Here is a 16,396-nt window from a genome sequence, read left to right on the forward strand (position 1 = left end):
AGCTTTCAAAATGGTGAGGAGAAATAAGTTATTTTTGTGACAAAGCTTGTGTTGCTTGTTTACTTGCATTGTTTCATCATTGTGTACATCTATATCCTGTTGAACAAATATTATGAAGAATAATTGTCATGAAATGTTTTGAAGCTGCTTATTATATCTTAGTCTTTTCCTTTTAATAATAACAAACCTAACAAACGTCAACATTGACACTGAATTAGAATCTTAATGTATTTCTAGTTGAAGTTTTACTGCTTGTTTTGTCATCACATAGATTTCAAAGCAGGAAGTCTGGCAAAATCTACCTCCATACAGATCTGCGGCTAATCTTTGCGAGGGACAAGTTTGAGTTTGATCCACGCGTTGGAAATTACGAGCTTCGGTCGTTCACCGAGGGACCTGAAAACCCCAAGTTCTCACCAAAAAGATGATGAGGGGTGTATGTTAGCGATTTCAAAGATATTTAGTTGTTTTCCACCTCAATTTTCTGAATGTTTCTGTTAATAATGCTTGATTGCTTTTTATTAGTGATTGAACCAAAAATATAGTTGTTTTCCTCCTCAATTTTTGTGAATTTCCACCTCATGTGAATGTTTGTAAGATAGTGAACAATACTGGCATAGCTTTTGCCATGGAAGTTTTAAATTTTCGAAGCTTTTTCTGAAAATCTTATTTCCTTAATTAGATTTTACCACAAAATGTTAAATCCTCACCCAGCTATTTTTGAAATTTCATTCAATATTGATCACCAACAAATCAACAATAAGCTCTTCTGTGTCTAAAACATGTAGTTTAATTGCTTATTACTTTATTTCCCACTGCCGTGAAAAGGTCAGTTTTCAAATCAAATTTTTCTATTAATGACATTCATGAAAACTTGTCTCATATTGCACATGATACAGCCTCAGGCACAGAAGAAACAGCAACTTTTGTGTGAAGATAAATTAAACAAATTATCACCCTTGTCAGTCAGCCGATGTGCTTGCAGTTTTAGAGCTATGCCTGCTGCATATTTCACAAGAACCATTTTCCCATGAACCAGTTCATTATTATAAAATAAAAAACATGCCTGGCTTTTAATTGTCAATAGTCAGTTAAAGTGATCACTTTTTCTGAGAACTGCTTCCATAACATTTTCACTAGCCTATATTACTTTGTTAGTGATTTAAGTGGAAATACTAGCATATGTTTCAAACTTTCAATTGATATTTGTGCACTGATATTGCATGTACTTAAAATAGACACTTATACACACACAAGCTTGTTTGTGAGTTTATATAATTTTAGCCGTTTTATGCAAAAATGGGTCTTTTGCCATTTGCTCCCAATTTAACTCGAGACCAGGATTGGCAATGGAGCAGTCTGGTAAGGAACGGCGCTGACCAGTGTAAAGTCATGTAAAGCTTTTGTGGTCTCTTGCACATATGGCAGAAGACCCATTTTTGCATGGCAAGGCTCATATAAAAGTTTTGGACAGTGTTCATTGTACATAGGGTAGTTTGTCATAAGGTTAAGTATGAATGTTTTATTATTATTCGGGCACTTTTATGGATTGGAAATCAGTTGCGCTCCGGGGAAAACCCATCTAAATGCATGTGTGTAAAGTGTCTGGACTAGAGTTTTTTCCTTCAAATGAAAAATTCAATACAAGTTGAAAGTGTTATCCCTAAAAATCTGGGGTGACTTATTTTGTACATACATTCAGCTCAGTTTTCCCACACAGGTACACACATGTTGTTGATTGTACACATTCAGTGTGTAGAAATGCAGGCTATTGATTGTGCTAACATAGAAAATTATTGAAATATGGGTCATCAGTTACGTATACATGTAATGGTTTATATGTTTGTTGGATATATGAATTTTATCTGTATATTTTATTATACTTGATACTTGGTTTGGTGACTTTAATCTGCCTTATGTAGCTTTTTGTATGTAAGCTGACTGTTTGACTTTTATCTGCAATGTATCATGACCAGTTTTTCTGAAAGACTTTTATTGCAATGGATCAAGTACTATTTTAGTTAAGAAAGTTGATTGGTTTATATTTATTTTGTATTATTACAGTATATTGTTATTTTTCAGTTTTACCTAACAGTACATGTATATGCAATATTTCATACCTGTTTGTGTATTTTTAGCTCATCTGAGCACAATGTGCTCATAGTGAGCTTTGGTGATTGCCTTTTGTCCGTTGTGCGGCGGCAACATTTGCCTTGTTCACATTCTAGAGGCCACATGTATTGCCCTATCTTCATGAAATTTGGTCAGAAGATGTGTGCCAATGATATCTCAGACAATTTCGAAAATGGTTCCGATTGGTTGAAAAACATGGCCGCCAGGGGACGGGGCATTTTTCCTTATATGACTATAGTAAAACGTTCTTAACACTCTAGAGGCCACATTTATTGTCCGAACATCATGAAACTTGGTCAGAAGATTGGTACCAATGATATCTTGGGCGAGTTCGAAAATGGTTCCGGTTGCTTAAAAAACATGGCCACAAAATCCCTCCAGGGGCGAGTATTTTTCCTTATATGGCTATACATGTATATGGCTATAGTAAAACTTTGTTTACATTCTAGAGGCTATTTATTGTCCGATCTTCATGAAACTTTGTCAGAAGACTTCTCCCAATAATATGTTGTACGAGTTTGAAAATGGTTACGCTTGGTTGAAAACATGTCTGCCAGTGGGTGGAGCATTTTTCCTTATATGGCTCAAGTAAAAAACTTGTTAACATTCTTAAGTCACATTTATTGTCCAATCTTCATGAAACTTGGTTAGAAAATTTGTTTTGATGATATCTTGGATAAGTTTGAAAATTGTTCTGGTCTTTTAAAAAAACATGGCTGCCAGGGGGCCATTTATAGTTTAGTCTTCATGAAACTTGATAAGAACATTTGTTCTAATGATATCTTGGGCTGCACAAAACTGGTCAGTTCCTTTGTATTTTAGGTGAGCAACTTTGGGCCTTTCAGGCTGTCTTGTTAATTCTTTTTATTTAATGATAATCAAGATACTCGGTTTTCAGAAAATTACTTTATTCATTCACTTTTACTTGTTTTGTTAGATTATTGTTTTAACTGCCTCTCTTAAGAATGTCTTTTTAAACTGTTTAATTGTTGATGTTGGTGAAGATACAAAGAAACTAGTGTTAAAGAAAACAGCATAGGTATTGATACATTGAAATTAAAAATGTTATTTTCTTTAGTTGTTTTCAATAAATGTTAACATTTTTAGTGACAATCATCTATTTGTGTTTTTGCCCCCGGATCGAAAGATCGGTGGTATATTGTTTTTGGCCTGTCTGTCATTGTATTTGTGTGTGTGTGTGTCCCAAAACTTTAACCTTGGTCATAACTTTTGCAATATTCAAGACAGCAACTTGATTCTTGGCATGCATGTGTATCTCATGGAGCTGCACATTTTGAGTGGTGAAAGGTCAAGGTCATCCTTCAAGGTCAAATTTATGGCTTCAAAGCGACGCAATAGGGGGCATTGTGTTTCTGACAAACACATCTCTTGTTTATTTAATGGTTAATTTATGTGGTGTGCATTGTGATTGATAAGTAAAAACTGATACATGAACACGCATACCTGTTTTTATAAAAATAAGTTTAATCAACATTTGGCTTCATTGCCTTTTATTATATAACAGAGGTGTCAATTTTCAGGTTTATTCCTGAATTCAGGATTTAAGCCCTCAAGGAAAACTTTTGATATTGATATAAATCAGAGGATTGTTTTGGTATTTTAAGCATTCTTGTCACAAAATGTCACTCTTAAACACAAATTATTGACCTTTGGCAAATTGTTTACAAAGGAAACATAATTTAATGAATCATTAAAACTCTTTTGACTCTGGTACCCAAATTCTAGGATGATTTTCAGGATTTTAGATATTGGTAAATTGACACCTCTGTATAATAAATAAGTATAGCCGTCCTATGGTCCTATAAGTTAAACCATACGGGAATATGTCAAACAATTAGGAGATGTTCAATGATATCATACATTTATTTTTATTTGTTTGGATTTTATATGATACAAATATTTAATTATGTTAGTTTATATATTTTTATTAAGGACATAATGAATAATTACAAAAATCTTTAAACAAGTCCCTTTTAGTCTATGGTTGGGTATGTAACTATGGTGCTTAGTCAGTTTTCCTTGCAACCTGCATCTTCGTTTAAGTTCTCCACTATTATATTTTGTTAAGAACATGGAGTGAATGTTTGTTGTTAAAATGCTAACTGTATAAACCTCTTAACATCTTTGCAAAGTATGCACTTTTTCTTTTTGTCAAATCATATATATATATCAGTATCTGTACTTTTTAAATTGCTTTACATGGAGTAAATATTAATAAAAGTATACTACAATAGTTTTGTTGTTATCTTATTGCCTTATCTTTCATACAAAAATAAATTTAAATAAAATGGATCTTTTCACGTTTTGGTAAATTGACAAAATTGAAAAAAATTGTTTCAGATTCGCAAATTTTCGTTTTAGTTATGATATTTGTGAGGAAACAGTAATACTGAACATTTAACATGGTCTAATATAGCCATTATATGCATCTTTTGACGATTTAAAAACCGGAAAATTATAAAGCGTTGCAACGCGAAACGATTGAATAATTTGGAGAGTTCTGTTGTAGTTGTTTAATTTTGTGAAACTACGAAGATTGCTTATATAAAGTATAAAATACGTTTTTCATACATACTTGGCAGGATGGTCGAGCGGTCTAATTAGTTTTTACTTCAGGACTCCAAGGGTCACTGTTTCTAGCCCTGATGCGGCCTACTTTTTTTTCCTTTTATTAATTTTATTCTTTATTTTTTACTGGAGCCTTTTAGATCCAATATTTACATTTATCAATATAAAGCATTTAATGACAAACTTCAAAACATGCCAAAATCTGTGAAAAGGCCCCTTTAAATGTTCTTCATCAGTCCATAAATAATGATTTTTGTAGTGTTTGAAACAATTTAAGCCAAGAAGGTTTTAGCATTTGTTTTCACTTCATACTAACATTAATTCATAAGTATTTGTTCGATTGAAATTAGAATTATGCTTTGATATGTTGTACGTAGGTTTGTGACCTGTTATGGATGAAAATTGCTTATTTTGTTCTGTCATGAATGTTAGCGAGTATCCTGTAAGACCATGAAACAACATGAATACATGGACCACCTCATCCTTTGGATAGCCCGAGACGAAACTTTCTTCCTAGACTGGATTTTTGTTCAATGAGACTTGTAATGAAAAATTCCATTAAGTGGTAAGTGTTTTTCCTGATTAGCCTGTGTAGACTGCACAGTTTAATCTGGGACTACACTAGCCTGTGTAGACTGCACAGTTTAATCTGGGACTACACTAGCCTGTGTAGACTGCACAGTTTAATCTGGGACTACACTAGCCTGTGTAGACTGCACAGTTTAATCTGGGACTACACTAGCCTGTGTAGACTGCACAGTTTAATCTGGGACTACACTTTACGCACATGCATGAATGCAAATAAGCCTGTTTTTTCAGAGGGAGGATCATATCCATTCAACTGTTCTGCTGGCTGGGTCGACACTGTAATCATAGGTCACTTTGGAATATAGAGTGTGGCCATGTCAGCATTCACAGTCCATCAGTTTGACATTGGTCTGATTCAACTTCACAGTCCATCAGTTTTACATCGATCGGATTCAACACAACTTGATTAGATGTGTATTGGTAGTTTGCAAACAATAGGCATGTATTTTCTACTTTAAGATAGAAATCTACATACATTTTAAAGCACACCAAGGGAACGTTTTTTGTAAACCTGGGAACCATATAAGATGAGATGTACTAGTATATAACATTTGTCGGGATGCAGCATGAGATGTAACATTGGTCCGGATGCAACATGAGATGTAACATTGGTCGGAATGCAACACGAGATGTAACATTGGTCGGGATGCAACACGCGAGGTAACATTGGTCTGGATGCAACATGAGATGTAACATTGGGCTATTGTAGTAAGGAAAGATCTTTACTATGAGGTACTCAACAATATCCTATTTGGACATGGCACACAGTCACAGAGTGAACTGCACAATTCAGACGTTCCTTAAAAATCCACAACAAACATATATTTACACTGAACACATGGGTATTGTCACTAATTATTCCTCCACGGCAAGGTATCCGTGAACCTGTCCACTTTGCTTTGGTGTAGCATAACATCTAGGTGAACTGTCCATAGCATGATAACAAAAGAGTATAAAGAATGTTGGTAGGTATAAGCCTTAGTAATATTATAGTAAGGGATCAATTTCATGCCCCTGGGCATTGATGGCTCCGGTAGATCAGAGTGAAAAATTCAGTCAATTACTGATTCCAGGAAACCATTTATGTTTTGTGTCAAAAAGAAAGATTGCAAAATATTCATGGTATTATTCTTCCAATTGTTTGATTAATTCTACCATTTACAGCCCCCCCCCCCCCCCATACACACACAAGAGCACAAAACGCAAAATAAAAACCCTGGTGAAGGCAGCCTTAAAACTAGGAATACATTTAAGTTAAGAGGAAGTTAAAAAAAAGAGCACCGCCTTGCGGGTGCAGACCGCTCATCTTTTTTTCTTTTTAAAGGTGAAGGGACTCTCAATTTCAATCACAAAGGAGGGAGGGGTGGAGTGAAGAGGGGTGTATAGTGTGTGGGGGGGTGGACATTTATTACATTATCTTCCAAAAATGCGGAAAAAAAAATGCAAAAAAAAAAAAAAAAAAAAAAAACGGGGGTGGGGGGGGGGGATTCTTGGACGGTATTTCAAAAATAAAATAATAAAATTAAATATTTGTGTTTTTAACCGTTTAAAAAAAAATGGGGGGGTGGGGTGGGGGGGGGGGGGAAATTTGTGAGATGATCTTAAAAAAAAACAAATTAGGGGGGGGGGAGGGGTGGAGGGCACAGGGGATGGTTTGGGTGAAGTCTATTGTGGTATGTCAGGTAAGAGTAGTTTTGTCAAAGTATCAATCAAATCTAATCATAAATAAACAGAACAGAACAGATAGTTTATTTGCGACTTAAGCATATACAGCTCATCGTCAAAAACAATAAATCAATCATAAATACATATACATACACATGGGTCAAACTAACAACAAATGTTTATGCATTTTTACACATAGATGATTTTTGTGAGAATGCAATATGAAAGAGAAGGCTCTTAATTGTTAAACAAAGTTAAGTAAATGATTATGATCCGTTAGTGATTGAGAAAAATAAAATATAGACATTATGCAGTTATAAATTATTTACAAAATCACAATTTTGGGGAAAAAACTATTCTCTCATAAGACTATAAATTTTCGGCTCTAAGTTTAAATGCTTTTATAAAAAAATTAGCTAGACATAACAATACAGATTTTCTAGTCTCATTCAACAATTGTACAAATTTAAACATACTTGGTCTTCTTTTGTACAAAACAGGTATACATGTATTTCTAATATTATCATATAAAGGACATATAAATAAAGAAGTTATGGCAATATTGGCAAAATTTAATAATTTGACCTTGAGAGTCAAGGTCATTCAAAGGTCAATGTAAAATTCAACTTGCCAGGTACAGTAACCTCATGATAGCATGAAAGAATTTGAAGTTTAAAAGCAATAGCCTTGATACTTTAGAAGTAAAGTGGATCAAAACACAAAATTTTACCATATATTCCAAGTTACTAAGTCAAAAAAGGGCCATAATTCCGTAAAAATGACAACCAGAGTTATGCAACTTGTCCTTTTACTGTACCCTTATAATAGTTTGTGAGTGTTCCAAGTATGAAAGCAATATCTATGATACTTTAGGGGTAAAGTGGACCAAAACACAAAACTTAACCAAATTTTAAATTTTCTAAGTATAAAGGGCCCATAATTCCATCCAAATGCCAGTCAGAGTTACATAATTTTGCCTGCACAGTCCCCTTATGATAGTTAATAAGTGTTGCAAGTATGAAAGCAATAGCTTTGATACTTAAGGAATAAAATGGACCTAAACACAAAACTTAACAAAAATTTTCAATTTTCTAAGTATAAAAAGGGCAGATAATTCTGTCAAAATGCATGCCAGAGTTATCTTACTTTGCCTGCCCAGTCCCCTCATGATAGTAAGTTAGTGTACCAAGTTTGAATGCAATAGCATTGATACTTTCCGAGAAAAGTGGACCTAAACGCAAAACTTAACCGGACGCCGACGCCAAGGTGATGACAATAGCTCATTTTTTTTCAAAAAATAGATGAACTAATGATGAAGGGGAGACCATTTTGAGGATTTCATTACATCCTCTTATTTATACATTACAACAAGGTATTTGTCAATCAGATACATCAGATAAATATTATAACTGCTATAAATTGTCAATCATAATTGACAGAACGTTTGGTAAACAACACTTCTTATCTTTGGATATGTCACTCAGTACAAATTTCTATCAATAAACGGTTTGTAAATAACTGTTCATTAAAACTGCTTCAATCTGTAATTTGAGAAATATACTATTAAGAACTAGCTTAAATCAACTAACAAAAGCTTATAAATGCATTTCCTTGTTTAAAACTTTCTTTTATGACAAATTAAAGGTACAAATAATAATAATACCCCTACGATCTCAATATGAATTTCCCATACAAATAACTAGCCTTTTGACAAAGCTTCAATGACGAGAAGGTGCGAGTTATACCGAGAGCTGTTTCCGGATTTGTTCGACATAACGGAGATCAACGGAACATTGGTTAGTCTTTAAACCAAAAACAGTCCATGTAACAAAAGGTAATTTATGAAATCTTATTCGATAGACAATATATTTTATTGTCCGAGCAGTTAGCCTATCCTTATCTTTAACCTATTTGTATCGATTAGCTTCAATACGAACTGACACATTTTGGAAAAAAAACGAAAATCGTTGTTCGTGCAGAAATTCGCGCAGTTTCGGGTCACGTGACCAGATTTTGTTATGGCCGCAGAGAAAAAAGGGCTCATGTTTGCTTGAGATTGCTCGGAAATAACTGATGACGCGAAATGATCTAGAACTTAATACCGAGATATTTATATAGACCAATCTTAAGGTAACACTTTTGCTAAATGTCAATGTTGATCTATCGCGCATTATTTCGTATTTTGAAAAACAATAACGTTGTTCTTCGTTACGGGAGCCTCTTGTTAAAATGCAACGCGTCGGCCATAATGAGTTTAAAATGGGATCTTTATGGAAGTTAGAAATTGTGTTGGTGTTATTGCCCGTCATCATAATAAATAAACATTCGATTTAATTAACAAATAAAGACCCTCTTCATGATTTTATCCAACCATTAATGGCGCATATGATTATGCTATTCTTAAAGGTCGATGCACAAGCTGAAGTCAGCACAGCATTAAAGGCTGGTATTGAGAATTTATGTCAATACAGAAATGATGTGGTTGGGGTGATGGGCTAGTGATTGCCATAAGCATTGGAGAACAATTAAAGAGTTACACAAATTAGTAAATTATTATAGGTTGTTACATAAGCTTTAATCTGCACAGCATTAAAGGCTGGAACTGAGAATTCATGGCAAGGTTGAATTGATGGAGTGATTATTGAAATAGGAATCTGGAGACATAATTAAGAGTTATCTTATTATTATATAAAATCTACTTATTTATGTTTATGTCAAATGAACATGCTAAATATATTGCTTGTAGAGTTTAAGATTGTGTTCATTTATTTTCATACATCAACTCACTGTACAAATGCCAGCAATGGTAAAGATCAGTTGATAGATCTATGTTTGCACCTGAGAATGATACCATACCAATATCTAATTAGTTTGATGTATTATGAGTAGTGAAGCAAATAACAGATTTACGGCAGGAAAGGTTTTTATTTGAGTTAAACAATTCATTTGAGGCAGTATTATTCTCAGTGGCCCCATTATTGGTGTATATGTTTGATAACTGTCCTAGGGGCTGCCTAGGACAGGACGCAGAAGCATCCTCTTTTGTTATTGGCCAATGTTTCCGCCAATTGTAATTGTTTAACAAATCAATATGTGTACTCTTGTTTTTCATATGGAAATAAAAACAAAAATAACAAGTTCAAACTGCCATTTTTGATCAAATTATTGTGTTATCACTCTTTAACTCTCCACTTTTTAGTAAGTTAAACAATGAAAAAAGATCTTATTACCCATATTTACGTATATTGTTAATGACCAGAGATCTGATAATCCTCCTTTCAGCTGATTTCTATTCTTTCAAGTTCAAACTATTCTTACAAATAGTTATTATTTTTGCTGAAGCTATATATATATATAGAGAGTTAATTTGAACCCTGTGGGGGGTGTAGTACATTTTTATACGCCTGTTGAAAACGGGACGTACTATAGTTTCACCCTTGGCGGGCAGGTGGCTTCCACAGAAGTGTCCGCTCTCTTATTAAAATACTTTCCATCTGATCTTCACCAAACTTGGTCAGAAGTTGTATCTAGATAATATCTAGGTCATGTTCGAATATGGGTCATGCGGGGTCAAAAACTAGGTCACATGGTCATTTAGTGCATTTCAAGGATTCAGCATGGTGTCCCCTCTCTTATTGAAGTAGTTTTCATCCGATCTTCATCAAACTTGGTCAGAAGGTGTATCTAGACAATATCAAGGACAAGTTGGAATATGGGTCATGCCTCGTCAAAATCTAGGTCACGTGATCACTTAGTGCATTTCAAGGATTTAGCATGGTGTCCGATCTCTAATTGAAGTAGTTTTCATCTGATCTTCATCAAACTTGGTCAGAAGTTGTATCTATATAATATCTAGGTCAAGTTCGAATACGGGTCATGCCGGGTCAAACACTTGGTCACGGGATCACTTAGTGCATTTCAAGGATTAAGCATGGTGTCCGCTCTCTAATTGAAGCAGTTTTCATCCGATCTACACCAAACTTGGTCAGAAGTTGTATCTAGACAATATCTAGGTCAAGTTGGAATATTGGTTTTGCAGGGTAAAAAACTAGGTCACGGTGTCACTTAGTACATTTCAGGCATTTAGCATGGTGTCTGCTCTCTAATTGACCAGTCGCCAAATTATCGATCGCTCCGCCCACATAGTCACATGGTCTAGTGATTAGAAAACTCCGACAAGCAGATCGCAATTATAGCGGATTACGGTGAGGGAAATTCTATATTTGTAATGATGTATTATGCTCTTTTCTATAATGTAAATTATTAAAGCCGCACACTAAACTAAACTGCTTTGTAAAACGTTAATACAATCATAAATACTTTAGAGAGAAATGGCGTAATCAAAATAAATGAGTTAACGGCAGACTGACTATCAGAAACGTTTCCTATACATATTATATAGGGAGTTGATGAAAAATCCGTTGTAAAAATGAGCATTTATTTCATATTGATTTTGAACTTGTATTCAACCGTCTGACAGTGAACCCGGTGGCTATTCATATATAATTTTGAAAATATTTTTATTAAATGCAAATGACATATCCATATCATGATGGGTTTTTTTGTTATTTAAAAATGTTTCGATCTTTGTTTCATTGTGTTATTTTTAAAAAGACACCGATTTTTTTTATTTAGATATAAATAAAATTTTGATTGTAACCATAATTTAATACAGGCCTAATTTCGTGGTTTCATTTACAGATAGTCTAATATGCATTTTATTTCATTTATGTTTAATGCGAACCTGTTACATTTCACTATCAAAAAATGAAATGTTGGTATTACGGTGCTGTTCACGAACATTCGATTTGAATACATTTAGCATATTATGCATTTGCTTATTTCTAACAAGATGGCCCTTATATGTTAATTGCAATTTTCACATTTCTCCCAGTATCAATATATGTTGTATTGGAAATGTTGTTGTTGTATTATAAGGCATTAAGCCATACATTTTACACTTGAAGTCGCTTTAAGCTGGCTAGGCCGCGTTGAAATCATCTTTTTGTTGTTTTTACTTTAATTAAAACAATATTTAAGTTAACAATTTATAATGGTTTCCTTTGTTTATGATCCACAGAAAATAAATATATAATTGGAAATCATTTAAGTAATTAAATATTTTTCTTGTGTACAGTACCTAACAATGCCTTAATGTTCCTTCATTCTGAGATCCACGCAACATACTGTTATTTATTAATCATCGACAATTACGCTGAGATTAATAAGCACATGTGGTAATTATTATGTTGCCCAAACTGCTTAATAATATTGTGCATCAAACGGTATAACACGTTTTATACGGTATAACACGTGTTATAGAACACACACTTGGTGTGGTTAAACTATTTATTGTGTTTGTTTTCTCATTACTCGTTCATATGTTCAAGAAATAAAGATAAAAATAATAACCTTTAATAAAGTATGTATAGCACCTACAATTTTGAATAATGATCGAACAGTAATGATCATGCATTTGATATAAAATCTGTGTAAACTCTTAAAAATTACGTCCATTCCATATCGAGGGTTTGGCGCAAAACTATTGTAACTATGATTTTTTCTCAAAACCACTTTCCACTAAAATTGTACATATTTTCATACCCTGCATCCATAAAAAAAATATCACAGTTATATAATTAACATGTACAATTTTATAGTGATCCTGCAAAAATGTTGTATCTAAAATATGTAAAGAATGTATTGCAACACTATTGTATTTCAAGATACATTAGTGTTGCAATAACATATTTGAATCCAAACAAAAAGTCATATTGCAATACTATGGTATCTATAGATACAATAGTGTTGCACATATATACTCAGTAGTTATATATTTTCCTTTTTATTGCAACACTATTGTTACTCAAGATACAATAGTTTTGCAAATTAATTTGCATGTATTTTCATATAAATATATTTTGTGCAAAATTATTGTAACTTGAGTTACAATAGTAATGAACCAAGTTTTACTGCATTTCCAATATATTTTCAGTGTAAATAACATTACCGATGTTTGAATTTACACAGGTACATAAGTTTAAGTATGGCATTTCTGACTATGATAAATAACATTTTGATGTTTTAATGTATACAGGTACATAAGGCTAGGTATGGTATTTCTGACTATAATAAATTACATTATTAGGATGTTTGAATTTACACGGGTACATTAGTCGAGGAATGGTATTCCTGACTGTGGTAGAAAACATTAAGAATGTTTGAATTTACACGAGTACATTATTCAAGGTATGGTAAATCTGACTGTGGTAAATAACATTAAGAATGTTTAAATTTACACAAGTACATAAGTCAAGGTATGGTATTTCTTACTATGATAAATAACATTAAGGATGTTTGAATTTACATAAGTCACGGTATGGTACTCCTGACTATGATAAATAGCATTTAGGATGTTTGAATTTACACGGGTACTTTAGTCAAGGTATGGTATTTCTGACCATATGATTAATAACATTTAGGATGTTTGAATTGACACAGGTACATTAGTCAAGGTATAGTATTTCTGACAATGATAAATAACATTTAGGATGTTTGAATTTGCACGTGTACATTAGTCAAGGTATGGTATTCCGGACTATGGTAAATAATATTTAGGATGTTTGAAATTACACAGGAACATTATTGAAGGTAGAGTATTTCTGACTGTAGTAAATAGCATTAAGGATGTTTGAATTTACACGGGTACATCTGAGTATGATAAATAACATTTAAGATGTTTGAATTTACACCGGTACATTAGTCAAGGTATGTAATTTCTGATTATGGTATAAATAACTAGGGATACGAGAGGTTACAAATATAATTAACTGGTTAATCTTTTTCAGTAACCGGTCATTAACCGGTTACCGAAACGCCTTATGTAGTTTAAATAATTTTTAGTACGTAAAAAATGTCATACAGCTCGAACCGCTCCGTAGAAACAAAAGTTATTTCAAATTTGAAATCGCTTGTGTTGATAACATGCCAGTTTGATAATAAAATGTACTATACAAATTATTTTCATAATTTTGTAAATGTATGCTATATATTTTTTTATTTTTCCTGTGTAAATGCATAGGAGTAAAAAATTAAAGAACTACACAATGTTCATTTTTATGTTTTATTAACTTATTTTTGGTTGGGCCGCTTATATTACGTTTGCGTCGTTTCGTTCACAAAAATGGCGTATTCCTTTGTTCGTTCTGTTATAATATTTAAAACTCAAATTGCCTTAATATAGAAATGTTTTTTTCCTTTCAATGCGACGTAAAGTGGGCTATGTGTGTTCAACGAATCCGCACCTCTTCTTATTCGATAATTGCATACAATGTATTTTGTTGTTTGCATTTTAGCGTTTGTAGACGAAGCTGTATCGTTTGATTTTCATTTTACAATAAAAAATGTGCATAAAATAAAGGACACAAAAGCAGATTAAATTAATTTTGAACGAAATGTATGTTGAATATTTAATATAATCAGTACATTTATTAAATAGCGATGTAACTAAGTATAATGATCTTGAATACTGATAGTTACGTATGTTAGTAAACGTACCATAGCGCACAAATTTTACGCAATTACACGAATACAAAATTTAATGGGTTTATTTTTAAAATATTTCTATTTGATGTTTAATAATTTAATTAGTTCATAATTTGCTTTCTTAAATAAAACTTGCATCGGACAGTAATGGTCGTATTGTTGGACGTACATTATCACAATGATATTAATTTTTAACTCGTAAAGATTGTAACTACGAATGCAATTCTTCATAAAATTGTTACTTATAAACACGGTATTTTCGCGAGCAATCAGTGTTGGATATTGGTTAACAAAACATCAAAATAAGCCGTCCAAAGTCTCAACTGTTTTTTATTGCGAGTTCAATAAACGTGGCAATTACGTCTTCGCTAATACCGGTAGATCCCACTCACCGCAGTTCGCTAGTTAAATTTTAGCGAGTCAAAAGACTAATAGTATCAGTTATCAAAACGTACCCCCTATTTGTTATCACAAAGGTATTGATTAATTGCTTTATTACTTTGTTGACATGTTATTTATTACCGGCAATGGTGCGGCCTGTTGTTCTTACAAGTCGCCAGCGCAAGTTGGCAGTATGCCACACGAAAAAAGTAAACAAGTACGAATTATTCCATGAAAAAAGCAACATAATCAAATATTTTTTTCTAGGTTAACCTTTTCCGAAAATGTAAACGATTAACTGGTCGTTTCAGAAGGTTAACCGGTTAGCCGGTTTACTTCTTGCATCCCTATAAATAACATTAAGGATGTTTGAATTTACACGGGTATATTAGTCAAGGTATGGTATTCCTGACTATGATAAATAACATTTAGGATGTTTGAATGTAAACGGGTACATTCGTCAAGGTATAGTATATCTGACTATGATATAACATTAAGGATATTTGAATTTACACAGGACATATTAGCCAAGGTATGGTATATCTGACTATTATAAATAACATACAGGATGTTTGAATTTACAAGGGTACATTGGTCAATGTATGGTATTTCTGACTATGATAAGTAACATTTAAGATGTTTAAATTTACATGGGTACATGAGTAAACGTATAGTATTGCTGGCTATGATAAATTACATTTAGGATTTTTGAATTTACACGGGTACATTAGTCAACGTATGGTATTGCTGACTATGATAAATAACATTTAGGATGTTTGAATTTACACCGGTACATTTGTCAAAGTATGGTTTTCCTGACTATGATAAATTACATTAAGGATGCTTGAATTTTAACACCGGTACATTTGTTAAGGTATGGTACTCCTGACTATGATAAATAGCATTTAGGATGTTTGAATTAACACGGGTACATCAGTCAAGGTGTGGTATTCCAGACTATAATAGTAAATAACATTAAGGATGTTTGAACTTACACAGGTACATTAGTCAAGGTGTGGTACTCCTGACAATGATAAATAGCATTTAGGATAATTTTACACAGGAACATCAGTCAAGGTATGGTACATTATTTAAGGTATGGTATTTCTGGCTGTGGTAAATAGCATTTAGGATGTTTGAATTTACACAGGTTTATAAAGCAAGGCATGGTATATCTGACTATGATAAATAACATTTAGGATGTTTACATTTACACCGGTACATAAGTCAAGGTATGGTATTTCTGATTATGGTACATAACATTTAGGATGTTTGAATTTACACTTGTAAATTAGTCAAGGTATGGTATTCCTGACTTTGATAAATAACATTAAGGATGTTTGAATTTAAACGGGTACATTAGTCAAGGTATGGTATATCTGACTATGATAAATAACATTTAGAATGTAAAAATTTACACGGGTACATTAGTAAAGGTATCATGGCATTCCTTACAGTGGTAGATAACATTTAGAATGTTTCAATTAACACTGGT

The 16,396-nt window shown here is 32.9% G+C and overlaps 2 protein-coding genes across 4 annotated transcripts in view; both read left to right on the top strand.

Annotated features, from left to right (window-relative positions):
• LOC127868197 (protein FAM214A-like) overlaps positions 1 to 4,385 on the top strand; it is a 42,441-nt gene extending 38,056 nt beyond the window's left edge. The window contains 1 exon segment of the mRNA XM_052409850.1: positions 272 to 4,385. Coding sequence (XP_052265810.1) covers positions 272 to 428 — 157 coding nt within the window. The 3' untranslated portion in view covers positions 429 to 4,385.
• A 4,376-nt stretch (positions 4,386 to 8,761) lies between these two features.
• LOC127868179 (uncharacterized) overlaps positions 8,762 to 16,396 on the top strand; it is a 76,680-nt gene continuing 69,045 nt past the window's right edge. The window contains exon 1 of one of the 3 annotated variants that reach the window (XM_052409814.1): positions 8,762 to 8,809. The gene's annotated coding sequence lies outside the window, so the exon portion shown is untranslated. Of the gene's footprint in view, positions 8,810 to 8,959; positions 9,106 to 16,396 lie in introns of those variants that run through there. The other 2 variants (XM_052409816.1, XM_052409815.1) reach the window with 2 other exon arrangements.

This window comes from Dreissena polymorpha, chromosome 2, assembly GCF_020536995.1.
Source record: "Dreissena polymorpha isolate Duluth1 chromosome 2, UMN_Dpol_1.0, whole genome shotgun sequence".
Classification (NCBI taxonomy): Eukaryota; Metazoa; Mollusca; class Bivalvia; order Myida; family Dreissenidae; genus Dreissena; species Dreissena polymorpha.